This window comes from Podarcis pityusensis (genome assembly GCF_964106645.2).
Source record: "Podarcis pityusensis genome assembly, chromosome: 4".
Taxonomy (NCBI): Eukaryota; Metazoa; Chordata; class Lepidosauria; order Squamata; family Lacertidae; genus Podarcis; species Podarcis pityusensis.
The window spans coordinates 65,445,089-65,471,309 of NC_138027.1; the positions used below are offsets into that span (position 1 = coordinate 65,445,089).

General features: G+C 41.0%; 2 protein-coding genes across 10 annotated transcripts in view; both read left to right on the forward strand.

Moving 5' to 3' along the window:
* The first annotated feature begins 1,213 nt into the window (after nucleotides 1–1,213).
* On the forward strand, nucleotides 1,214–15,267 carry EIF1AX (eukaryotic translation initiation factor 1A X-linked). The gene is made up of 7 exons (XM_081001682.1): nucleotides 1,214–1,479; nucleotides 3,638–3,721; nucleotides 4,886–4,989; nucleotides 6,796–6,846; nucleotides 8,229–8,310; nucleotides 8,421–8,512; nucleotides 10,194–15,267. The coding sequence occupies exons 1-7, from the start codon at nucleotides 1,464–1,466 to the stop codon at nucleotides 10,197–10,199; spliced, it is 435 nt and encodes a 144-aa protein (XP_080857808.1). The 5' UTR covers nucleotides 1,214–1,463; the 3' UTR covers nucleotides 10,200–15,267.
* A 3,558-nt stretch (nucleotides 15,268–18,825) lies between these two features.
* MAP7D2 (MAP7 domain containing 2) overlaps nucleotides 18,826–26,221 on the forward strand; it is a 50,631-nt gene continuing 43,235 nt past the window's right edge. For 3 of the 9 annotated variants that reach the window (XM_081001602.1, XM_081001606.1, XM_081001607.1), the window contains exon 1: nucleotides 18,831–19,228. In XM_081001602.1, the coding sequence (XP_080857728.1) occupies nucleotides 19,177–19,228 (52 nt within the window). In that variant the 5' untranslated portion in view covers nucleotides 18,831–19,176. Of the gene's footprint in view, nucleotides 19,229–26,221 lie in introns of all 9 variants that reach the window. The other 6 variants (XM_081001605.1, XM_081001608.1, XM_081001609.1 and 3 more) reach the window with 4 other exon arrangements.

A 26,221-nucleotide genomic window follows, 5' to 3' on the forward strand; every position in this document is an offset into this window, starting at 1 on the left:
CCTCTTGGGCTTGCCGATCAGGTCGGAGGTTCAAATCCCCATGACAGGGTGAGCTCCTGTTGCTCGGTCCCAGCTCCTGCCAACCTAGAAGTTCAAAAGCACGTCAAAGTGCAAGTAGATAAATAGGTGGGAAGGTAAATGGTGTTTCCATGCACTGCTCTGGTTTCAGTGTTCCATTGCGCCAGAAGTGGCTTAGTCATGCTGGCCATATGACCCAGAAAAACTGCAGACAAATGCCGGCTCCCTCGGCCTGTAAAGCGAGATGAGCACCGCAACCCCAGAGTCATCTGAGGCTGGACTTAACTGTCAGGGTTTTTCCTTTTTTCACTAATTTCTAGCATGGGGCCCTGATCCTTATTGGGAGCATAGTGGAAGACAAAAGACTAAAGTACCCCTACTCAGTATGCTAGATTAATTAACTCCCTTTGGCAAATTGATCTTAGAAACACCTATGGGCACAGATGTGGAGCTAACAAACCTAGTTTGGTCCTTAACTGCATTAGCTTTAACTCAAAGCAGTAAAGTCCTATACTGTATTCAGATGGTAAAAAATGATTTACCACCTGAATATAGGACTTAACAAGTTCTTTCCAGCCATTATGTATTTGGCTTTGGCTTCTTCTCTCATCCTATTGTTTCAGAGAATCCTAGAACAGTAGAGTTGGAAGGGACCCTGAGGATCATCTAGTCCAACCCCCTGCCATGCAGGAATCTAAATCATAACAGAATCATAGAATTGTACATCACTTAAAATTAAACCCCTTCTTCACTGATTTAAGCCCCACTACATCTCTCTTTAATCTTAAAAAGTCATGGCTGGTGAGTGACGCGGGGCCGGATCAATATGGCACAGGAACCTCAGAAAAACTGAAAAGTATAGCCATTAAAGAGAGAAAGGGGTTCCTTAAGCGACTAGGCCGGGGCACCATCCCCTGAGGAGGCAGAGGCTGCCTCTGAATGCTTGCCAGCTGCTGCGGAAAGAGAGGACTGCGTTGGCGGCCTGGGTGGCCTTTGGCCAATGAGCAGGCACCGTTCCTCACGCGCCAATGACGCACGGGACTTCCCTGCCCGTAATCACGCAGGGAGGGAATGAACCGCCCCCGCCGTGCAGCAAAACAACATTAGTCCGTCAGCTTGTTCCTCCCACCAGGAGGGGGCGCTAGAGAGAAGGCCGCGAGCGGTTGGCGGAACTTGCGTGGGCGAAGTGCATTCTGGGGCCGACGGAGAAGAGACGACGCTTGCTTCTCCCTCGTCTTCCTTCTCTCGCAGGGATTCGGCGGAGCCCGCGCGGCACTCTCGCCTCCCTTCTCCCGCTGTCGCGAGACGCGCGTCACCGCCTCGCACGGTCTTCTGCTTACCTCAGCCAGGAGCTCAAAGAAGGCGGAGGGCGACCCCGCTCGCGCGTCCTTCCTTCCCGCCTCTGCCGACGCTGCGCCCGCTAAGCAGCACCTGACGCCGCCGCCATGCCGAAGAATAAAGGTGAGGCCTGGGCAGACCTCCGCCTCCACGCGGCGCCTCTGGCCGCCCCTCTCCCCTTCGAGGCTCAGTCCCGCCCCGGGATAAGGCGCTGCCTTCGGCGCCCCTGGGCCTGGCCCTCCGCTGGGGTTGAAGTGCGTCGCCTTCCTCTTTCGGAAGAGAGGCGAGGGTCTAGTGGCCACCCTTCCTTCTCGCGTCTTTTTCTCTTCCCTTCTTTCTTCCCTCGCAACCTTACAGTCTCCCCAACCGGAGGACTTATATTCGGATTTAAGGCCCGCCTAGTTCACTGGGCTCACTCCCAAGTGTGTGTCTTGGAAGAGAATCGTCGTGTATTTATTGCATATATTCAATACTACACGTGTGTGTAGGATCACACACCCTTTGTAGGCCGTCTGGGTGGCAGGGACCTGTACGGGAATTGGTGATTTAAGACATCTGAAGGCAGCCCTGTTTAGGGAAGCTTTTAATGTTTAATAGATTAATGTATTTTAGTGTTTTGTTGGAAGCTGCCCAGAGTGGCTGGGGAAACCCAGCCAGATGGGCGGGGTATAAATAAATTATTATTATTATTATTATTATTATTATTATTATTTATTATTATTACTGTGACACCTCCCACACACACTTAAGGCCTGTTTCCTCACCTTTACTTCCCTTTCATTTGCTGTGTCTTATGATTATTGTGTTGGTTTTGATTATTTGCTTTATGTTTGTTTTCCTGGGGCATCAGAGCCCCTGAAAGACATTGGTCACTTGATTCTTCTTTGGTCCTGTTGGCCTTTTTTTGTTTTTCTGTACTCAGATGGACACAAATATACTCTTCAATATACTCTTCAAAAAGACAGAATGGAAAATAAGTGTGCTTGGTGTTTCTCTTAGACCCAGCTTCCTTGCTGAATAACTGTTTATTTGAAATGGTTAAGTGTTTAGTGGCTGTCACATCCTGTTTGGTTGTTGCCTGGTCAAGCCTTCAGGATGGAAATTGTTAAATAGCTAACTATACATATCCAGTTAAAAGTATTTTTACCCCAATTTCCAGTTAAATATGATTCCCAGAATCAGTAACAGAGATCAAGCCTTCAGATTTGTAGTCTAAATAGCTGATGAATTTGAGTTTTGATTTTGAACTTCAAAGTATACATTCTCCTACAGTTTAGGATAAATGATTTCCAAAGTGTTATACAAATCTTTTCAGTGCAAGAAGTTCTATGTCAGGCATAGGCAAACTCTGGCCTTCCAGATGTTTGGGACTACAGTTCCCAACATCCCTGACCACTGGTCCTATTAGCTAGGGATGATGGGAATTGTAGTCCCAAACATCAGGAGGGCCGGAGTTTGCCTATGCCTGTTCTACGTCACTGTTTACTTACATACATATAGATATATGTGCAAAATAGTTACATCCATTGCCTTTGGAAGAGGACAAATTATTTTTACGCTATAAATTCCATTAAATTACTAATTTGATATTCATTAGTAGCTACTACACACACTGAAAATGGGGGGAGATTATGTGTTTGTTCTGTGATTTATTATTAATGGCTTTATAATTAGGTGTTAATCCATATTTTCTACATGGTGTTAGTGTTGTAGATGGTATGTAAGCTATATTCTTCCTGGTATAAACCTGCCTTCGGTTTCCACGGTTATTTAAGTTTCTGGTGTAATATACCTGAATATGCACTACTTTTCCTCTTAGAACTTACTAAACTAGAAAATTGTATTAGTATAGCTAATTCTGTTAGCTAACTACAATATATGCATTTGAAGAAGGGAAAATGTCTGCAAACCTTAGCAGAACTGTAGATGATTATTGGAAACAAACACAAGTAGTTGTGTTACCTTTTATTGGGGATAGTCTATATTTTGTACCTTTATTGGGGAATTTGTATACTTTGTATCTGAATTTTACTGAATTAGCTCTTAGGAGCCGTTACTATTAGTTGTAGCACTGAGAGCGCCTTCCAAGTCTTAAATAAAAATTAACTGCCTTAGAGGAAGGAACATAGAGTGGGTTAGATGAAAATCTGCTATTTCAGAAAAAAATATTCTCTTATTAAAAAAAAAACTTTTGGGAGGCCTGATATGCCACTAATTTATTCAACATAATTTTTCAAGCAGGATTTCAAATTATGGTAACCCATTGTTTCTTGCAATTTAGGTAAGGGAGGTAAAAACAGAAGACGAGGTAAGAATGAGAATGAATCAGAAAAAAGAGAACTGGTGTTCAAAGAAGATGGACAAGGTGAGACATACAGTTTTGTCATCCCCTATGCATGCAGTAACATTTTATGGTTAATGTCATTGGATTGCCATGGTTTTCTGGACATGAAACTTTTGGAGGAGACATACCGTATTTGTAGCTCTCTTTAATTGGGAAAGGGAGAAAACACAGAACTTGCATGTTTAATTCAAACGAGAAGTACAAAGATACGTGTTCTCTACCACCTTTCTCCTCCCCGAAAGAAAACAGCTTATATGCAAAATTAAAAGAAACAATGAGCTGAAAGAACGGTTTGAAACGTGTGATACAAGATATAAGGAGAGGTGGAAGGGGGGTGGAGGAGGGTTTAGAAAAATATAATATTTTGGTACAAATCCGGGCATCTCCAGAGATACTTGCTTTAGTTTTAAATGTCAGGTGGTGCTTAAATTAGCCTTGTGAAAAATTTAAGAAGATTAAAATGAGTGAAAATCTGATAAACAAGATTTCTCTTTTAACATTGTGTGTGATAAAGAATTCAGAAATGTAACCAAATAATTAGCACACAAGCATGGTGAACTAGGGGAATAGTTTGTGAAAAGGATTTCTAGTTCCATTAGCCATATTTTCTTTTTGAAAACACATTAATTTTTTTAACAGATTGATCAATAATTTTAATGTATATTTTATTTTATGTTGACCACTTAGGAGTTTTATGATACAAGGGTCAGCTTGTGGATTTAGTAATCCAGTAGTACTGAATGTAGTCATATATTTTTGGTGGCTGGATCCATTTTTTGTGTTGAGACATTTTAAACTCAAGCAGCTGTGAAAAATCTGACATTTTGCTTCTGGTTTATTAAATAGCACATACGTTTTCATAGAGTCATAGACTCTTAGAGTTGGAAGGGACCCAAGGGTCATCTAGTCCAATGCCCTGCAATGCAGGAATCTCAGCTAAAGCTTCCATGACAGATGACCTCTGCTTAAAAACCTGCAAGGGTGCACCACCTCTCATGGGAGTCTGTTCCACTGCTGAACAGCTCTGTCAGAAAGTTTTTTCGAATGTTTAGTCAGAATCTCCTTTCCTGTAACTTGATGCCATTGGTTTGAGTCTTACCCTCCAGAGCAGGAGAAAACAAGCTTGCTCCCTCTTTTGGGTATGCATACAACTGTCAAGGTTCAGCTCCATTTCATGTCTTTCAGAGTATGCCCAGGTTATCAAAATGTTGGGAAATGGCAGACTGGAGGCATTATGTTTTGATGGTGTAAAGAGGTTATGTCACATCAGAGGAAAGTTAAGAAAAAAGGTATGTATTTTCAACCAGTGTTTCCAAAGACTTGCTAGAATGGACTCTGTGATTGAAGTTAACTAATGAATTTCAGAGTAAACAACAAATATTTGTAGTGATTCCTCTATAACATGACCCATGTTACACTAGTTTGCTGACAGAATATGGGTCTTGACATCATTAGTTTGGATACTATTGCTCTACTCTCCTTTCCTTCTGTCAGGTCTGTCAGAACATGATTGATACCTCCACTATTTGTCCTCTCAATCCTGGTCTGCTGAGTGTGTACAGAAAAATATTAAAGCCACACTTAATTTTAACAGATCTGCCCTACTTTTTTCCTTACTAAACAATTGCGCTGCAGCTTCCTCCATTTGACTGTCACTCAGAATGTCTTGTTGCTCTTCAATTTTTTCCCCTTTCCTGCTCTTTACAGCTAAAGTTTTTGCCATCTTCAAGAAGGTTTTAGAGAATTTTCACAGATTGCTCCCTTGCTTTCCCTCATAATGTTCCCAGTTTGTGACTCCAAACTTGTTCTCCTACTTTAAGTCCAGGATGGAGTTTCTAAATACCATTACATTCCCTCCATATTATTCCCTCCTCCCCTCCAGGCCATCCTATTCTATGGATCTGTTTTCCAGTATACTAAACTCTTACTTCCACCCACTCCTTAATTCATCAACTTCTGTACAGGTAACTCACAACTTACGCACATTTAACTTCTGTGATTCAGCTTTATATGCTTGGAGGGAAATTGCTTTTAATGAAAAGGGGCAGGTGTCTGGGGAGAAAGACTTTGGGAATCCCACCTGCTATTGAACCCAATGTGTTTTGAGTATACGTGGTTTTGGCTTTACACACTATCCCCAGAGCATAACCTCAGTGTAAGTTGAGAGTCACCTGTACTGCAATTGCTCTCATCAATGTTTAAATTGGCTTTCTTGAGACAAAACCTAGACATTCTTTCTTAATACATCATTGTTCTTCTTGAAGTGAAAGGTTCATTTTTCTATTAGCATATTTGTTGGATTCTTCTCATTCCTTGCCTTCCTAAATAATTTCCTTTTTTGATTCTCCTATTTACCTGTTGCCCAAATATAAGTTGCACCTGCAAATAAGCCGCACCTTTAAAATTCAAGGCTTATTTATGGGTGCAGCCCGCCTCCCAGCGCTACCGCCCTGAACTAGGCGGGTCTTAAATTCTCCCAGCACTCCCTCCCCAAGCTGGCTCCGGAAGAGGCTTGAGAGCAGCGGGCGGGCTGCGCATCGTTGCCCCGCGCTCCTGGGCTGCTCTCGGGGGGGGGAGCCGCGCCGCTTTGCCAGCGGCCTTCCCCCTTCTTTCTGGCAGCTGGGGGAGGCTTGGGAGCAGTGGGCCACTGCCCCATGCTCCTGGGCTGCTTCCTGGGGGGGGGGGGGGGAGAGCCATAAGGTCACAAATATAAGCTGCACTTTAACTTTTCACGACCCAAATTTGGAAAAAAGTGTGGCTTATATTCGGGCCAATACGGTATTTCCCTGTCCTCTTTGACATTTGTGTCCGTAAAGGGTCTTGCATTCCTTGATTGCTGCTTTTTATTCTCCACTTTCCTTGGTGATCACACTTATTATGGCTTTGTGGCTACCATATCTACTTTTCTGCCACTTTTGATTATATTTCTTCCAACTTCCCTCAAGCTCTTTCTTGGTTCTGCTCTTTACATTGTGAGTGACTTATTTTTATTATTTTGAAGTTGAAAAAATCCAATGATATTATTGTTGTTAGATTGTTAATGAGGAAGAATCTTGGGTTTGTAGGTTTTCCTTAATTATTTGTTTGAATTTTAGGTTTGGATAAATACATCAGATATCATACTGGTGGGTTTAAGAGATTACCAGGTAAATATTGTTGTTTTTCTTTCTTTTCTTGGTTTTTGTAACTGTAAGTGAGGAGTCCCAAAACCTGAGTTGCTGGTGTAAACATTAAAAGCCCAAACACCTTGATCCCCTGTATGGACCATATTTTATAAACCTATCCACACCTGCTGGCACTTCATTATTTATTAAATCTGTATACTGCCCTTCATCTGTAGATCTCAGGGTGGTTCACAAGGTAAAAACACAATACATAATAAAAACAAAAACAAACCAATAACTTCCCCTTAGGAAGAAGGGAAAGGGATAACTAAAATGTATGGAATATGTGCTGAAGTATGCTTTGTACAAAGCCCATTTGGTAAAGCTTCAAGTCATGCACTGGTCTGTGTGTGTGTGTGAGCTGCTCCTGTAGTTCCAGTAAGACTAATGTGTAGTGTAGTATGGCCTAGCTGTGTCATATACCGTATTTTTTGCACCATAACACTCACTTTTTTCCTCCTAGAAAGTAAGGGGAAATGTCTGTGCGTGTTATGGAGCGAATGCCTGCGGGTGGTGGTGGAGATCTGCTACAGTCGTGAGCAGAGGATCCATGGTTCCCCTTCCTTCCCTCCTCCGTGGTTACAAAGCATGGATCCACATGGATCCTCAGGATTTTTGCATTGGGCTACTCCAAACTCACTGTCAGATCACATGTCTGTGGCCACAGCATGAACCACAAAAATCATATATCCACTATTTCGTTTAGAATATTTTTTTTCTTGTTTTCCTTCTCTAAAAACTACGTGCGTGTTATGGTCTGGTGCGTGTTATAGAGCGAAAAATACAGTACCTACCTGTCTCTGCAGAGGATGAGGTGAGAAGGAGAGATTTCTAGCACAACTAGGAAGACAGGAGCGCTACCACAGACCATCAATCTAGCCAGTTCCTATAGTAGGCTCAACATAAATGAGAAAGGAAGTGGGGTAGAATCAAGCAATAGAAAAGTTAGTAAATTACCAATTTTAGACACACTTTGGTTCATAAATATAATTAATTTGGAGTTTCTTAAGAGTCAAAAGTAGCAGAGATGATGCGGCTGAAAAAGTGTAGCTTGACTTGTAGCACCTACAAGTTGAGCTTTATAGTACATAGCTCATTCTCCTCCCCTCTCACTTCCAGGTCTTCTAATAATAATTTTTAGTACTGAAACTGTTTTTATTATATAAACTTGAAAAGTACATGCCTCTGCTGAAATAATTTCTGTCAGCAAAAATTGGTCTATAACGGGGCTAGGAGGTTGTCTTCTTCAATATATAGGGCTTGATAAGAAATAACAATTTAAACGTCCAGTTAAAGTAAGTTTTGAGCTAGATTATTTCCCTCCCCCCCGAAATACTACTTACTAGTAACTTACTATTATTTAGGATAACAAGGCTGACGTCATTCTAAAGTACAATGCAGATGAAGCCAGAAGTCTGAAGGCATATGGAGAACTTCCAGAGCATGGTAAGAATTTCCTTGGTCATTTCAGAAGCTGTTACGAATAACGGGGGTGGGGGGACTCACAGTAAAACAGCTGCTAAAATGTGTTTCTATTTTGTTTTAATTTCTACTAGCCAAAATTAATGAAACCGATACCTTTGGGCCTGGTGATGATGATGAAATCCAATTTGATGATATTGGAGATGATGATGAAGATATTGATGATGTAAGTACATGCAAAGTATTAAGATGGTTGTTCAAGGGTAGAGTATGCTAACACTTTGTATCATTCAACTCAAGTTATATTGCTTGGCCAGGGGTCTGCAAATTGTAACAGCCTGGTACGCAGAAATGTAGAATAATGGTTTGGAGTAAACGTAGAGAGCCTTTCCTTTTCCACTGAGCAAGAATGCCCTGCCCTCCACAGAATTAAGGAGAAAGAATGACTTATAGTGCAGATGGCATTGCTCCCCCACAAATTTGAGTTCCCTTCGTGTCTCTTTTTAAGTTAAAACACTACCTTCACTTCCCTAACAGGTAAATTGTATATAAGTAGACGATGTAGATTCTCAAAAATAGTCCTGGTTTGTTGTTTTCCAGCTTCCATTCAGCAGTATATTCATAAACCATTTGTATGCTGCCTTTCCATAGTTAAAACCATGCTCAAGGCTGAAATTTAACATACAAGTGGCAACCATTTTAGGCGCATTGAATTGACACACAATCACCAAGGCAGAATGGGTGCAAACAGGGCATGAAGTGCTTTCATATGCTCCACCAACACGTAGGATCTGGGATCTGAACCTCCATGTGAAATGGTTACCACCTGTAATCACAAATATAACAAAAGTTGTCGTAAGCAATACATAAAACACATCAAAAAATACACAATCAAATTAATCAATTTCCACATTAATCGTAATAAGATATAAAAGATTAATATCAATAATAGCATCACCCCTCCCTTCCCCCTCAAAAAAACCAGTGTCCCAACCTGAAAGTCTGTTCAGCAGCCTCAGCTTTTGTAACTGGAGTCAGTTTGGTCTGCACCCTCCCAGGCCAGGGGAGAAAAGGACCGCAAGGAGCAGGTCTTCCAGAATTCACAGCCATGATGGTCCCCACTAATCCCCACTCTGTTAAGAGGTAATCATAAGAATAATTAGGGGTGCCCAAGCCCACTGATTTCTTTTGTGTCAGGGCAGTTTAGTTGAAATACATTTTGAGCATATCCACTCCCAAGTTTTTTCTGCCGGCCTTTAATTATTATAAACTGCAGAAACAAAATAATTTGGCACGGGTTTGGAGAGAAGTTTTCACAACAATGCTGGGGCCTGCTACACTTCTAAAGGAAGAGAATTCCAGAGAACTCACTTCCCAGAGCTTGGTTAACCTCTTAACATAGCAAGAGGGACAAGCAGGATTGTAGAGTACTGGTCATCAGGCCTCTGGGCATTATTACCTGCCAGAATAAACACCCTTTTCTCAAGCATGTCAGTAAGTGGTTTCATGAAAGACGAAGCTTAACTATGTGTTTCAAAGCTTATCTAATGGTGTTTTAGTACTCAACCAATTGATCAGTGATCCATTTCTGTTCATGAACATATGTGCCTTTATACTTCAGATCTAAGCGTTTTGGATATGAATAACTGGAAATTAACATTGTTACATTAGCCAGCCATACAGAGATGGAAAGTTTTCCAATGTTCTTTATCTATAGTCAATTTGAAGCCAAAAGCTTTTTGATCCTTGATGTCAGTGGAATAAAATTATGCCCGTCATGCATAGTCATGATAAAAGGGCAGCCAAGAACAGCAACTCAAGCGACACAATATATTAAGCTTATCATAGATTATATGATATAGTGAAATTGTAATTCGTGACTTTTCATACTTTTCTTTCACTTGCAGATCTAAATGGAACTGAGGAATACATTCCAACTCCACCTCAATAATTATTTTGTTTTCAAGTCCATACCTTAAAGAAGACTGAAACTGCATAACATTTGTAGTTACACCAAACCAATATATTGCCCAATGTTGAAGTATTTATATTTCTTTTAAAAACAGATGATGTTGGACTCTGAAAAGTTAAATGAAATATTACAACTATTTTTGCCTCTTTACCAATTAGACCTTTACATCTGTGTGTAAATACACTTCCTTAAACTCCCTCATTTGCTTCATCTTTTTTCACCACTAAACTTCACTCAATCTGTTTTGAAATAATAATAAAAAATATTGCCCTATAATTATCATGGAATTTTGATTGAATGTGCAGGCTAGTGCCCAGTCTGCCAGTGCAGTGTTTTTTCCTAATACCCCTTGAAGTCAAATTGTAACATTTTGAAAATAGAAAAGGCAGAGATTGTCTATAAAATTCATAATGCCTAAATCTGCTTTTTAAGTTTTAGCTGCATGTTATTTTTATACTGGTTTTGATATTGAATTTCCTCTTTCACAGATAAATTTGCCATAGTGAGGGGAGAGAATTTTTTATTTTGAAAATTATGTATGTTTGAATAGCTGTTCCCTATGTGGAAGTGGTAATGCAGAAGTTAAAATAGTAGCCACACCAAATTTAAGTTGTTAATTAAACTGAATGGCTTGCAATGTTATATTGTAACTTAACATTTTAACAGGTGCTTTTGCCCTTACCTTAAAAGTTCGACATTTATTATATTATACATATTTAGTTTAGATCCTGAGTTCCCAAGAGCAGAACTCTAGTCACAGTATGGCTTATGCTGATTCCTCCATCTTTGACTCCAGGTGCCTCCTGAAAAGGTGTTCAGGAGAGTTGGAGAAACTTTTGAAACAGCATATGAGGTGGTGCTGAGGTCTGTTGGGGAGGGATTCCCTCTGGAGTCCAGTCCCTTCGGAGAATGGATTTCAATTCATTTAGAACAGTTGTTCCCAAGAATGGTCCATGGACCCCGGGGGTTCTGCGTAATCCACCCAGGAGATCTCTGGCACCATTCACATAACAAAAACTACCATAGAGATATCAGTATTTTCAAAAGTACGGGGTCCACGGTTTGGCTTTTGAAAAATGGGATCTGCGGTACTTAGCTAATTGAGAACTACTGATTTAGAACATTCTTACACTTCAGTAATAAAGAGGAAAAATGTATCCAACACTGCACAAGCAGATTTCTTCGTGTAAAGCAGAACTTTCTCCCCCCCCCCCCCGCACCTCCGCTCGCAACTGCTCTGGAGAGTCTGCCTATCTCTGGAGCAGATTTTGATGGTTCACTGTGGGGGGGGGGTAGGCAACTGGGGAGAAAGTTCCATTGTGCATGCTGAAGTCTGTTGTGTGAATGGAACTGCAGTGTTTGATCAAACCCACTATGTTTAAAGAAGGTTTTCACTTTCAGTTCCATCAATTATGAGGTACAACTGCATAAAGGTTTTTGAATCTGAGATTATAAAGGAGATGGATGTTAAGTTCTGAAAATTTCTATCTGAAATTAACCAGTTGAGAAACAAATTGAATGAGCATTTTCAGTTTGAGTGGGAGTAGCACACCTAAAAAGTTCAATAAAGACTAACATAGTCCTAATAATATTTAAAAGTGCTAGATTGGTTTGTGTTTCCTTAGTGCTGTATCTCTATTTTAATCAAGGATAATTAATTCCTGTTAACTAACTGATTTGTCTACAACAGTTTTCATAGAACACTCAAGTTCTTAAATTTTGTTATGCAGCTAAAGTTTCTTAACTGAAAAAACAAGAATTTCAGAAGTGGAACTGCATACAGCCGCACTTGTCTAACCACACATATACAATACTGTTGAATTGGCCTCTGCTCATTGAGTTTTGAAGCTGGTGGGGTGGAGGTTCTGCTCAAAGTTACTGAAGTTCGTATATTGCTTGCCTTGTGAGTATTTGATATCAGATGAAGTAAACGTTTTGGTGTTAGTGTGTATTTTATCCTTTGTAAACGAGGGAGGAAAGAGGTGTGGGGGGGTTAAAATTCACCAAACCTATATACCTGTGTGTACAATGTGTTGCACACATTGTATATTTTATGTGTGGGATAGATTGGCTTCTTGGTCTTAGACTGATTTAAGACAACAGTTTAAGCATGCTTTTTAATAGCATTACAATGTGCATGCTTGGTTAGAAGCATTTAATGGACATGAGATCGTGGAAGTCTTGCCACTGACAATGTTTCTGATAATGCTAGAATAAGAATATATGCCAGATCAGGACTTGTCTCGTGCAGCATCCTGCTTCCCACAGCAACCAATCAGATGCCTATGGGGAAGCCTACAAGCAGGATGTAAGAAAAGCAACCCTCTCCCTGCTGTTGCTTCTCTACATCTACTTTGCATCACACAATGCATCATGTTATACACCTCTGTTGTGTGTTTGTTGCCTGCTTGCCCATTTTCCAAACTAAAAAAAACCCTGTGTAATCTTTCTTCATAGTGCAGTTGATCCATCCCCATGGATTATTTTGGCTGCCCCCCTTTTTTGTACCATATCGAGTTGTAAAATATTCTTGAGATGCACTGACCAGAACTGTGCAAGGTATTCCAAGTGTGGTTGCACCATAGATTTGTATAAATACATTATTTTTGATCCCTTTCCTAATGACAGAATTCACCATTTTCACAGCTATTTCACATTGGATTGACATTTTCATTGAACTATCCACTATGTCGCAAGATTTCTTTCCTGGTCAGGCTCTGCCAGTTCAGATGCCATTCATGTATGTGAAGTGAGGAGATATATTTACATATATTTGCCATAGTATGCATAATCTTACAGTTCTTTTCACTGAACTACATTTGTCATTTTAGTGCCTATTTCCCCAGTCTGAAGAGTTTCTTTTGGAGTCTCAATATCTGACATGGTTTGCAGCGCTAAATATTTTGGTGCCTCAGTAAATTTGGCTACCTTGCTGCTCACTCCTAACTCTAGATCAGTAATGCACAAGCTAAAAAGCACAAGTCCCAATACAAATTTCTTCAGGAAATCCCCACTACTTACGTTTCTCCATTATGAGACACAGGGATCTGCTCTACAACTTGGCAGTGAAAACAGATGCAAAGGGTTGATTTAGGTTCCCTGAAATCTCCTTTTCCTCTTTTAGCACACCTTGGACTCATTTGTTGTGCAAAGGTCCAACTGTCTCCCTAGAATGTCTCTTTAATGTATTTCTAAAATGTTTTATTGTTGGTCTTAATGTTTCTAGCAATACAATCCTCATAATCCTTTTAATTCCTTTTTGTCTGCTTGTATTTCTTTTGCCAAAGTTTGTGTTCCTTTTGGTTATCCTCATTTAGACAACTCTTCTGTTTTCTGAAGAGTGTCTTTTTGCCTCGCGTCTCTGCTTGTTAACCCTTTGGCATCCTCATAGCTTTGGTCATACCTTTGCAGATCTGTGGTATCTATTTTAGCTGAGCTTCTGTGTATTGTGTTTCAGTAGCTCCCAAGCCACTTAGAGAGATTTGACCCTCTTGACCAGGCTTCCTCAAACTCAGCCCTCCAGATGTTTTGAGACTACAGTTCCCATCATCCCTGACCACTGGTCCTGCTAGCTAGGGATCATGGGAGTTGTAAGCTAAAAACATCTGGAGGCCCGAGTTTGAGGAAGCCTCCTCTTAACTATCCTTTTCAAACTTTTTTTTCACCAATCCCTCAACAAAATTCTACAGTGTTCCTTTTAGAAGTCAAATAATGCTTTTGTTGGGACTTTCTTGGCAATTGTCTGCTTCAATATGCAATGCATTTGATAGAGCTGTAGTACTGTAGTTTCCAAATGGTTTAACACTTGCATCTCACAACAGGTCCTGGGTGCCACTTAAGATTAAGTTCTGTGTCACTTTCCATCTGGTCAGTTTTAGGACCAAATAGCTAGGGCCCAGATCACCCTGGGCCTTTTGCTCAGGGCAAAGTTAGTACATTTTCAGTACTAAATAACTTTGGAGACTTGCTATTATCACTCACACACAATGGTTCTGGGGAGTTGTATCCCCTTTTTAATTTATTGACCATATTCCAGAGCAACACCTTTCCCTTCCTATTGGATTTAAATAAAGATGGAACTCTATTCCACTCATTCTTTCAATACGTAGGGTCCCTCTCCAAACGTCTGTGTCATGTGGATTTTTCCTTTATGGCTGTGGACTTCTGGCTGGCTATCATCCCACTGCACTGCCATTGACTATTTCTACCGTGTTGCAATTTGGACATTTACACATTCTCATCCTCATTTCATCATAAACCAGATGCTCTCCAGTTCCTGTCAGATTTCTTCCAGGGAAAGTTATAAGGGTTTTTAAGAAATAAATATTTTCTTAACAATAAAATTTTAAATTCTAAAAAATATAATAATGATGTGTTAGATAACGGGTATTTCTCTGTCCTAATTCTGACTATTTAAAACAGCCTCAAATTATTATTTTTAAACTGTGGAGATATCAGGGGTTGGACCTTGGGTTTTATATGTTAAAATTAGGGAACCAGTGGTCCTCAACATGTTGTTGGACTACAACTGGAAGACCACAGGCTTCCCACTCCTGCTTTACATATTTGCCACTGAGTTCTATCACATCTTCCAACTTAAGCTCCCACTTCTGGTTATGATCCAATCACTAGCTATGATCCAGCAAGTAATTTCTAGCATCAGGGCAGCTGTGTGATGTTGATGACTCATTTATCCCACTTTTCCTTCAAGGAACTTAATTCAGGGCAATATGTGAATTAACCCATTTGATCATCACAGCAACATAAGATTGGTTGGTTGGTTTGATGTAAATTGACTTTTCCTCCTCTTTACAAGATGTAAAGTTTGTGCATGTATTCAGTTCTAACAGTGGTTTAATTTTTAAGGGCATGAATATAACCTGTTTCCTTGTTGAGAAGGAAAAAGCTAATGCCAAGGAATAATGCAGTATGCTGGTAATGTATAGTTGAGACTATGTACCTAAGTTCATTATGGTGGTTTAATTAAAAAGACATGAAACCCTGTTAAATAGCAGTGTTGTCTGAAATGACATAACCACTTAGTAGTGCATCCAAATTGTCTAACACAGGAGTAGTTCTTACAGCAATGCTATTTCTCAACATGTAGCTCTTATAAAGGGTTTTCAAATGTGAGTTGTGTCTTCTCATGAACAATCTAAAGTGTAAAATACTAGCTCATACATATAGTTCCTACAATCTTCAGTATTGTGAAATATACATGGATCATATAAGTTGTTACTGCAGCTTAGGTTTGAGGATTACTGGAACACAAAATGATTTCTATGAATGAAAAAGCAGACCTAACTTAAATTGCTGACAGGTCTAACTCTACTCAGTCTATAGTTCTAAAAAACCAAACAAACCTAGAACTGTATTAGTATGAATTATTAACTTTTGGGTATAGCAGAAGTTTAGCTGTCCCTTTTGGTGGCTTCCCCTACTCAATAACCACAATTACTCTCTTTTTCAGTTGCCTATCTGCCCTCAGATCCCCCTTCCCCTTCAAACATACTGCATTCACAATGAGAGTGGATTAAGGATGAATATTTTTTTTTTTTGGCAATTATGTGGAATGGTGCTGACTTGAACCGAAACCTCCCAGCTGCCACTTGTAGCCATTACATAATACCTACTCTAATTGGTTCTTTCTGTCCATTGTGATACAAATAAATATATTCTCTTGGGAGGCTGAATTAATGAACTCCGGTATTTATTAATTGAAAATATTAGGAAATGGTAGATGAATTTATAGAATGACTACAACTGTAGGTGGGAGTGGTTGTGGAGAGTTTATGAATTTTCTTCCCATCTTCGACCCCTAATCAGCTCCAGAGGTTTGGAGGAGCCCTCAGAACAGATTTGGGGATGGGCATGGAGGGAGAAGGAAGTATTTTTGTACAGGCAGAAATCTTTGTGCTAATGTGGTGACTTTACTACAGCCCTTAATCTTGTTTGGGGTCAACAATGTTACTCCTTGAGCTACTGTAGAGAGTTGCTATGCAATGCTGGTAATCCATATCCTGAACAGCTATACACGTTATAACCACTGCATGGAGAAGCTGCATGGAACTTGTCCAAGATTGTAGAACTACTGCCAATAAGTGCAGGACTATACTGTGAAAACATTTTGGGTTGTATGGTCTGTACATGAGCAGAACACATCTGTTCACACAGAACTTCATATCTTCCCACTTCAGTGCTCTCAAAATCTGTTCCAAAAGGTTGTGGGACTCCAATTTTGGGGGGCTCTAGGGAGTCTGCAGGATAGAGAAGAGGATTGTGAAGTTCCATTGTGCCAGCAAACTTAAACTTGTACAACACTGGATTACGTTCCTTGGTTAAAATTGGTAACCTCTCACAAGAAAACAACTATGAAACTAATCCAGCAAAGACACACAGTGGTCTAATTTCTTTTGTAGGAAGTGAATCTATCTTGGTATTAATAATTTAGGTTACTGACCTTTTAAGCCTAGGCATTTGTACAGACCTGTGTTACTTATATTTTTTCAGGCTTAGGGTTAGGGTTCATTACAAAAAAATTAAAATCATGTCTATACTTCTGAGCTTGCAAAGGTCCACTATAAATGAGGAGCATACTTTTGCAATGATGGGGAGAAGGTGATATTTTCCTGTATGAACTTCCCGCCATTTCCCAATAAACACTCCCATTTTAAGATCAGCATGAGTGCAAGATAAATCTACCGTTTTTGCCACACTTTTGCGTCATTTTGTTGACAAGCAAAAGGTTTACAGTATCTACAGTACTTAATTTTAGCAAGGACTTTCAATTAATCCTAACTACTTGGTGGAAAGCAATAGTTTTCTCTCAGCTACACACACAAACCTATGGAAAAGCTTGATCATGTAAATCAATTAACAAATGGATTGTTACATGTAGTAGAATGGCCTAAGGCTGAAAAATTAATAGGAAAAAATATGGTAACTCTCATCCCATGGGGCTCATTTAGGAGACGTTGAGCCACATTAGAAGATTGTCTAATGTATAGTGAGTTCCCAATATCTGCACAAAGAATCGTCAATAATTAATTATATTTTGGCTAGGATTCAAACTGCTCCATCTACAAATAGAAGCCAGTTCTGCTCACAAAGAGAAGGGTTACTTGTCTTCCTTTCCAATTTCAGCTCTGTATCAAATCCAACTCTGTTGAGGGGATCCCTTATGAAGTTGAAAGTGGCTCCCCATTCCTTATTCAAAGTAGGTGCATAAGCAACCTGAATTAGGAATTGAAGTTTTCACACCACACTTGAAATAAGCTTTGAACATTTGTAAATCCCTGCCAAGGAGAGGCTGTCCCTTATAAAATGCATCAGAATTTTTAATGCCCCAAAGCTGTGCAATGTGTTTTAGTATTAAGTCAAGTGCCATCCATGTACAGTAGATGGCATTTAATAAAGAATGAGAGGTCACTCTCTAGTACAAGAGGGTTACAATTTAAAACACAAGTGAAACCAGAAGAGGAGGAAAATGAGGCTGAAAGGTAAGGTAGGATTGTCATCATTCCAGTTATACATAGGGTTAGTTAACATTAAGGAATGGGCTTTTGCTCCAAAATCTTACGGTATGTACACATTACTGGCTTAAAATGCAGTGAGGTAATTTCTTGTGCTGCCTTTCAAGTAAATCCAGCAATTAGTTTTTCTGGCACAAGGTGACTGCCTTTTGTGGGGTGGGGAGCGTTTTTTGGCAAGGGAGGCATTGCGGGAAGGAGCAACTTGTGCTTTCTGGGCTCGATTCCTTCACTTTGTTTGGCTCCTGCCTGGAGATAGTTCATAGCTATGTTTCCCCTGGTGTTGGCACTTTAAATAACCAAAGTGAATGAGATCCTCTCCTCCTTGTTCGCAGAGACTCAGTCCTCACCCACTTACGAGGAGTAAGGCCTTTTGAATCCGATGGGACTTCTGAGTAGACATGGTTAAAATTTGCAGCCTCAGTTCTGAGTCAACAGGAAAAGGCAGCTGGCAATGGGATGCTTCTCCGAGGTCAGACTTGTAAGACTATCCTCAGGAAATGTTCCCACTGTGTACACCTGGGATTCACCATGCATTGTATAGTTCGTGGCTTGGGGGAAATCCTACCAAAACTCAGTTATTCAGAAGGAAAGCTTGTGGGCAGTGCCATAATAACTAACCATAATCGTGTGCGAAGCACAATAAACCTTGTTTTTTTTGGAAGACTCCAAACCCGAGAGGGAAGCGCTTTTGCCCCAACACGTCTCCTGGCTTAGGACGCGCCGCTTCCCATCTCTCCTCGCCTGCCTGTTTTGTTTTAAACTTCCCATTGAGCGGAAAGCAGCACGTGCTTCTTCAAGCCCACTTCAAGGAAACAGCCCTTCAAGGAAACAGCCCACTAGCTCGCAGGGAAGAAGCTGCGCCTCCCTCCCTCCCTGCGCGGCCACCCTGGGCGTTAAACACGCTCGCCTGGTCCCAGGAGGGGCAACAGCTCCATCTCCTAGGGTTGGAGAGGGGCGCGCGCGCGGCTTTCCTTGGGCGCAACCTCGACGAGCCCGTGGAACAGGCGCGGCTGCCTGCTCGCCCCGGGCGGGGAAAGGAGGAATAGGAGAACGTGAAGGGAGCGCGAGAGCAGGTTGCCACACGTTCGCAGAGCGCGAGCGAGAAAGAGGCAACGAGCACCTGGGAGGCGCCGGGAGCGGCGTGGTCGCCCCGCTTTATTCTTTTCCACACAGCCGTCGTAGCGAGCAGCAAACGGCCCTGCCCGCCTCTCTCCTCAGCCCCGGCACTCCTTCGCCTTTTCCCGCCTCCCCAGCGCCACAAGGCAGCGTCAGGTGTCGTGCCGAAGCGGGCAGTGCGCCTGTGCGGCAAAGCATTATTCTCTCCAGCTCCCGTGCCCAGCCGCGGAGGAAAGTAAACCGCAGCTAGCGCGCCGGAGGAGGAGGAAGATGGCGGAGCCGGGGCCAACGCGGACGTCTCCCTCGTACCCACGGGCGTCAGGTAGGACATAAGAGTGTGTGTGTGTGTGTGTGTGTGTGTGTGTGTGTGTGACCCAGCAGGTGTGGTTTGTGGGAAGGTGCTTGGCTTGCTTTTTTATTTTTGTATTTTTTACTTTGCAGAGAAGACTCTTTGCTGCTTTCCCCCCTTGTACACCCAGCCACCCACCTCAGTGGAGGGCGGGTGAAAGCTGCGAGGGGGCCGGGCAGGTGCCCTTCCGTGCTCCTTGCCCTCCATGCTGCAACGTGGTGTTGCCGCCGCCGCCGCCAGTCTCCGTGTGGCAGCGTGATTTATTTGCAAGGGGTGGGTGTGTGCGCGGTGACATTTGGCAAGCGGGCGCGCTGGGTATCGTAGCATAGCCGAAGCCGGGAAGGCGCCAGAACCAAGCCTTGGTGGTGGTGATGGTGCGGGGGGGTGGGGATTGTACTGGAGAGTCTATTGTAAGGATGATAGGAGGCCTCACCCGAGGCGAGGAAGAGGATGGCCTGGAAGATGTAGGGGGGGTTGGTTTTTTGTTTTTTTTTTGCAGGAGAGCTTTGTTGCTGGTAATTGGGGAAGGTCAAGGATAGCACATCAAATCGGAGGGAGAAACTAGACGAAAACCAACGTTTGGGCGGTGGGTCTTCTTTACCCAGGCATCAATAACGCTCCTTTGCTGACTCGCTGTTATAGGAAACACGAGGCGGGCAGTAAAACGACAGGAAAGGATCGCTGTGCTGTTAGGGCTTTTGTATTCTCTTTTACCAGCAGACGAAACCTTTTAGTGCTTTAATGGTGTATGGTCTCCTTGGTTGTAAAACAAGGCCGTCTTTGGTGTTCACTGGAAAGGGGAGTGTAAAATGGTAATGTCTCCTGCGAGGCTAATGTTACTTGGTTAAATATGCAGAGGTGCATATTTTGATTCCAAAATAATGCTTTTTTTTCGTTGCGTCTTTACATGTCTCTTTATGTCGTTTAAACCTGTTGGATTGGTGCTGCGAGGCGGATCCAAGCACAAGAGACAAATTACACAATCATGGAGCGTGTTGCCGGATACTTGAGGTTCTTCTTTTAACCAGGGGACTTGGGACTCAGGCCAGTTCCACCAATGCTTTGGACTGTCCTGTGTGGGCAGAGAAACAAAACAAACAAACAAACAAACAAATAACAGGCTCCTTTCTAAAACTTGGCTACCTCTTCAAAGATCTAGCATGCTTTGAATTTAGCAGATAGTCCTGTAAAAGCTGGTGATAAGAAGTCTAATCTTTTCAATCAGTTAAGTTTTCATCAGTCAGTCGCTGCAGCTCAGAAGGCTGCCCAGCAAAATGGTGCTCCACTTTGGTTTCTTAAATTCTGACATGGATCTTGTATTATTACATTTATATCTCACATTTCTTCTATTGTGGAATTCAAGGTGGCCTGGTGTCCATGTGGCTTCTAGGCAGGAACCCATCCAGGCACTGACCAGACTTAACTGCTTACCTAGGTTTTGAATGTGACTCTCTATGGGAGACCCACAAGTCCAAATTTCCTTAGTATGGCAATCCGTCAATTTATTATCACAAGAATTTTGGACTTTGTGTCTTTGGTGACAGTTACTTTGGGGCATTTTAATTATAAGATTACCTATTTTATCACCATTGCTTGAGGCATAAAATCAAAAATTTACACAACGCACCCCTATTAATTGAAATTTGTTGAAACGTTTAGAGAACTTAAATTCCCACAGCAAAACGGAATAACTTTTTAAGAACACTAACCATCTGCTTTGAAGATATTCCTGTGCATCAAAGGAGAGCTGTAATAGTCACTCAAACAAACTCCCTTTATTGAGTACCTTCTCGTGAACTATCACCGCATCTGCCCCCAGCCAGCAGTTCCCAAATGTTAGAATGTAAGACTCACACACTTTTAATGTTTTGTTGCAAGTTGTAAGAGACACAGTTGTAAGTAGTATTAATCATGCTTGTTAAGGATTAAAAGCAATTATTTTGGGTTTACCTGTGTCTGTGACCCACTTGCACTGGCTTTGTGACCCATTTGTGGGTCATGACCCACAGGTTGGGAAACACTGCCCTAAAGGATGACTAGCTTCATGCAAATTTTAGAAAAGTTTCAGTGCTACAGTAGTGTGATAGCATTTTTGTGACTTCTTGTGACACAAGCTTTTGTAGGTAGTGACCTACATTGATTCATTATGGGTATCTAATACAAATTCGAGAATAGTCACTACATTAATTGTTTTAAATTCATTTCCTTCACTTCAAGCCCCCTGCACAGTAAACCAGTTAGTTAAAGATGGCAGCAAAAGCCCTATCACTTTCAAATGTATATGTGTGTTCAAGTTCTTGACTTTAAAAACCCTACCCTATACAATAAGCCAACCTTGATGGCAGAAAGTGAGAAGGAATTAAAGAACCTTTTAATGAGGGTGAAAGAGGAGAGCACAAAATATGGTCTGAAGCTCAACATCAAAAAAATTAAGATCATGGCCACTGGGCCCATCACCTCCTGGCAAATAGAAGGGGAAGAAATGGAGGCAGTGAGAGATTTTACTTTCTTGGGTTCCATGATCACTGCAGATGGTGACAGCAGTCACGAAATTAAAAGACGCCTGCTTCTTGGGAGAAAAGCAATGACAAACCTAGACAGCATCTTAAAAAGCAGAGATATCACCTTGCCAACAAAGGTCCATATAGTTAAAGCTGTGGTTTTCCCAGTAGTGATGTATGGAAGTGAGAGCTGGACCATAAAGAAGGCTGATCGCTGAAGAATTGATGCTTTTGAATTATGGTGCTGGAGGAGACTCTTGAGAGTCCCATGGACTGCAAGAAGATCAAACCTATCCATTCTTAAGGAAATCAGCCCAGAGTGTTCACTGGAAGGACAGATCCTGAAGCTGAGGCTCCAATACACCTCATGAGAAGAGAAGACTCTCTGGAAAAGACCCTGATGTTGGGAAAGATTGAGGGCACGACAGAGGACGAGATGGTTGGACAGTGTTCTCGAAGCTACCAGCATGAGTTTGACCAAACTGCAGGAGGCAGTGGAAGACAGGAGTGCCTGGCGTGCTCTGGTCCATGGGGTCACGAAGAGTCGGACACGACTAAACGACTAAACAACAACAATACAATAAGCAAAAACTAACTACTGTACTATCAATTGACCAAAATATTGTTTAAAGAAAAGTAGTTCAGCATCTCTCTGAAGAGGAAGTCACAGTGATATTTTGTGTCATTCATATTTTATTTTCTATAAACAGATTCCAACAAGTCTATTTGTTTCTATGTTCCTTCATCCTCTGAGCACTGATTAGCCATGAGCTGAGGAAAAACCTATATATATATATATATATATATATATATATGCCTGTAGCATTGGATAAATTGAAAAAGTATGTGAGATGTTTGGGTTTAAAAGCTGACCTTTGGATCCAGCCTTAGTTGAGTTAGTTAGGCACACCATTTCCCTGTAAACTATTATTTTCACAAGTAGACATTAAATACAGCAGCCTGAAGCGCATGGTGTGCATCTCTCCTGGTCCACCCTGTAAATCCAGGCTTACAATGAACTTTTAGACAGGTACATTTGTGTTGTATGAGCTATTTTAGGAACACAAACCACAATTTTTTATTTAATCTGTTACTCTGGGATTCCTATTTCACATGTTCTGTGGGAAATACAAGCAGTAGTCGTATACAAAACCATGCCTTCTTGGTTGCATTATTTGCTTTACTATGAATTCTGGCTTTGTCAGAAGCAAACGTAAAGTCAGAAATCCTACTGAAAATTAAGAGTGCAATCTTATGCATGATTACTCAGACGAAAGTTTCACGGTGTTCGGCAGGGTCTTTGTGCATAGGATTTCAGCCTTAGTGTTCTTGATTTCATTTAGTTCAGTGTGATTTGCAGATTAGCTTGTGGGAATTCCCTACTGAATACAACATTCAGCTGGTAATGCAGGATCATCAGTATGAAAGATGTTCAGGAAGTTTCTCAGCTCATCTGTATTTGAAATAAAGAATTACAGTACATTATTAAAATGCTAACCTTTGTAGTTGATCAGCACTAATATGTTGCCTGAAAGAAAGCATGCTTCCATTTTTATATCGTTGCAAGAGACCCCCAGCCCCTGTAATATATTAGGAAGAATGACCAGATTTCTTTGTCATAGCTGAATGTGTGTGTGCACCTTCCTCAGCTACTCACTGACTTCTTCACTGGATAGTTCAGCTGAATTCACTAACACTATACAGGAGTTAGAGCTTCCCTTGATGGTGGTTTTATAGGTTACTGAGCAATTTACCAAACTTAACATTTTTATATAATATAAGCCTGTTTATGTAGGCAATACACATCACACATTTTTTCATCCATTCAGTGTGTATTAAAGGGTTGCACTGTAAAAAAAAAAATTATTTAATATTTAGTATGGAACAAATTGAAAAAGCAAAACTTTTGTCTTCACTGGAATATTTACGTTACAGAAATGTTTGGGAATGTTAATGAAATAGTACAGTCCTTTTACTATGTGAAAGAATTTCTTGTAAATGGCACTTTAGGGTATGCTTCACTCCTACGATTTTAAAAATTATTAAAATTATAAAGTAGGTCAGGAGCTGTATAGAACATTGTGATATGACTCTTAGAGGAATTGCAGTCCATTAAGACTATGTTTTTATCACGGCTGTATTGGCTGCCGTGATTTGGTAATTGTTCCAGTTTTAGTATGTTATACTATTGTTCAATTGGTTTGTGTGTATAGTTAGGTTTTTGGTCTATTGTAAGATGGATGAAGGGTGGTATATAAATGGAATAAATAACAATGATACAGGATGGGGCAAATGTAGAGAATGGACAAATAGGGATGGGGCTAGAGTCAAATTCAAAGAGGGGGCAGCCAGCTTCTCTGATGTTAGGATGGTTAGCAAAAGCTTTGCTGAAAAAGTAGGCAAGCCTCATTCAGTCAGGTATGAATTCAGGTGAGTATCATTGATATATGTGTGTGTACACGCACACTTAAAAAAATAAATAACTTGGCTGGGATTCAGAATACTCCTTCTGGTGCGGCTCAAGGACTTGAGCATGGCCAGTGGAATTGTGGCTTTTTCTCTTTGAATAGTAGACATTCATTCCATATTCTCATTAATGAGAACTTCTTTTTCTAACTTTGATGGGGTGTTGTATTTCATCTCAGGTTTTGCCATATTTTCAATTAATGTAATGACATTTGCAAACTTTAGAGCCTTGCTATAGCTGTAAGTGGTTGCTAGGCTTCTCCCCACCTTTTCCTGTCACTTGTATTTTGCTAGGAGTATGCAATTTTGTTAGTGTGAGATGGTAATTGAAGCTTTTCATTATGCAGGGGGGCTGTCACTAACATGCATGGTTTTAGATGCCCATGTGTAATAATATTTACATATCATTTTCAAAACTAGCTGATCGTTATGTTTCACCGTACTGTGAAAGAATTGCTCTCAAATGCAGAGTCTTTTTTGAAAAACAACTACAATTGTGTTTAGGACGTATTCTATACATTGCTTCTGAAATGTTAGAATATATACTGTCTTTGAAAGAGAGAGGACATGCAATTCTTTATACTAATTAACTCTAAATGCTAATATTGCTATGAGTCAAGATTATAATACAGCAATATTGTCTGGTGCCATATCAGAGCTGGAAAGCCACCAAGGATATAGTTTCAACCTGCCAGAACTAACTGACTCTTGCTTCCCTTCGTATGTATTATATTGATTTCAAACGTATACAGTTCTTCTGAGGAGCCCAACTGTTCCTGATGAGTGGTAATCAATTCCGGCTCGGCAACTGCCTTCTTCTATTCATCATAACAAAATCAATTTGATTTGAAGCTGAAACAATCCATTTGATCACGGCTGCAATTTGTAACGTGGAGCAGAATCTTCCTCCTTTAAAAAGAAGGTTGTTTGCTGGTGAAACACAGAAAATTCAAGGAATGCCCATTGGGACTACCTTCCCATAGGCTGTGTAGCAGGTTTGGTTTTTCCCTTTAGACCTTGAAAATTTGTTAGTAACCTTAACTGTTTCCTGTAAAGGTTTTCCGCTTTTCTTTTTAAAATACATCTCTCCTAGTAAGGGTGCAGTTGGGTTTATCAAGGAGACCTGCTCCTGCATCATAAGGAGCTTTCTCACACTAGTGCTGGACATTAACAGGAGCACGTAGCACTAATATGGATATATATATATATATATAGGACTCTTTTTTCCAGGAGAAAATTTTAAAAGCCCTGAATGTTTTTAAATTAAAAAAAGGAAAAATGAAAAATGATTGGACATTAGAATTCCAGGCAAACTCCCACATGCTCCAGTGAATTTATCTGACAGCTGTGCCAATGCATGATTAGTTCCAAGGAAAATGCACTTGCAGCATTTTAAGGCAAGAAGATACGGGTTAAAAGCTGGCCTGTACCGTCTACTATGTTGCACTGATAAAAACTGTTCATATGGGCAACTCGGTCACATTACAGTATTTTGTTTGAAGTTGACCTTCCTTGAGCTGAATAGCTACAAAGGGAACATCAGGATCTTTACACTGTCTGGTCACCAATACCTTTGGCTTCTTTTCTTTTGCCTAGTGAGCAGTTAAGTTCTGTTAAACACCTTACACAAATCCAGAGTGGAGTCCCTAAGACAGTTGGATGGCGCCTTATACGCCTCCTTCCAGCAACTCCTGCTGCCAAGTTGTTGCCAAACGTATTGCTCTGTTTTCCTTTGGACCACACCAGCAAGGCCAGGAGGAAAGTCTTGTCGTCTGGGAAGACCAGGACTTCCGTACTCGCTACCCAGGCTTGTGCCCAAAGGAAATCACTTTGCTGCTGCTAACACAGCCATTTGACTTCAGCCCGTAGGCACACTCCATTGTCTCTCGAGACAAACAGATGCCAACAAATCTGGGACCTTATGATGAATGGCAGTTAATAACTCAAATTGGTGATGATCGTATAAATATTCTGAAGAAGGTAGAATCTACAGTTCTGT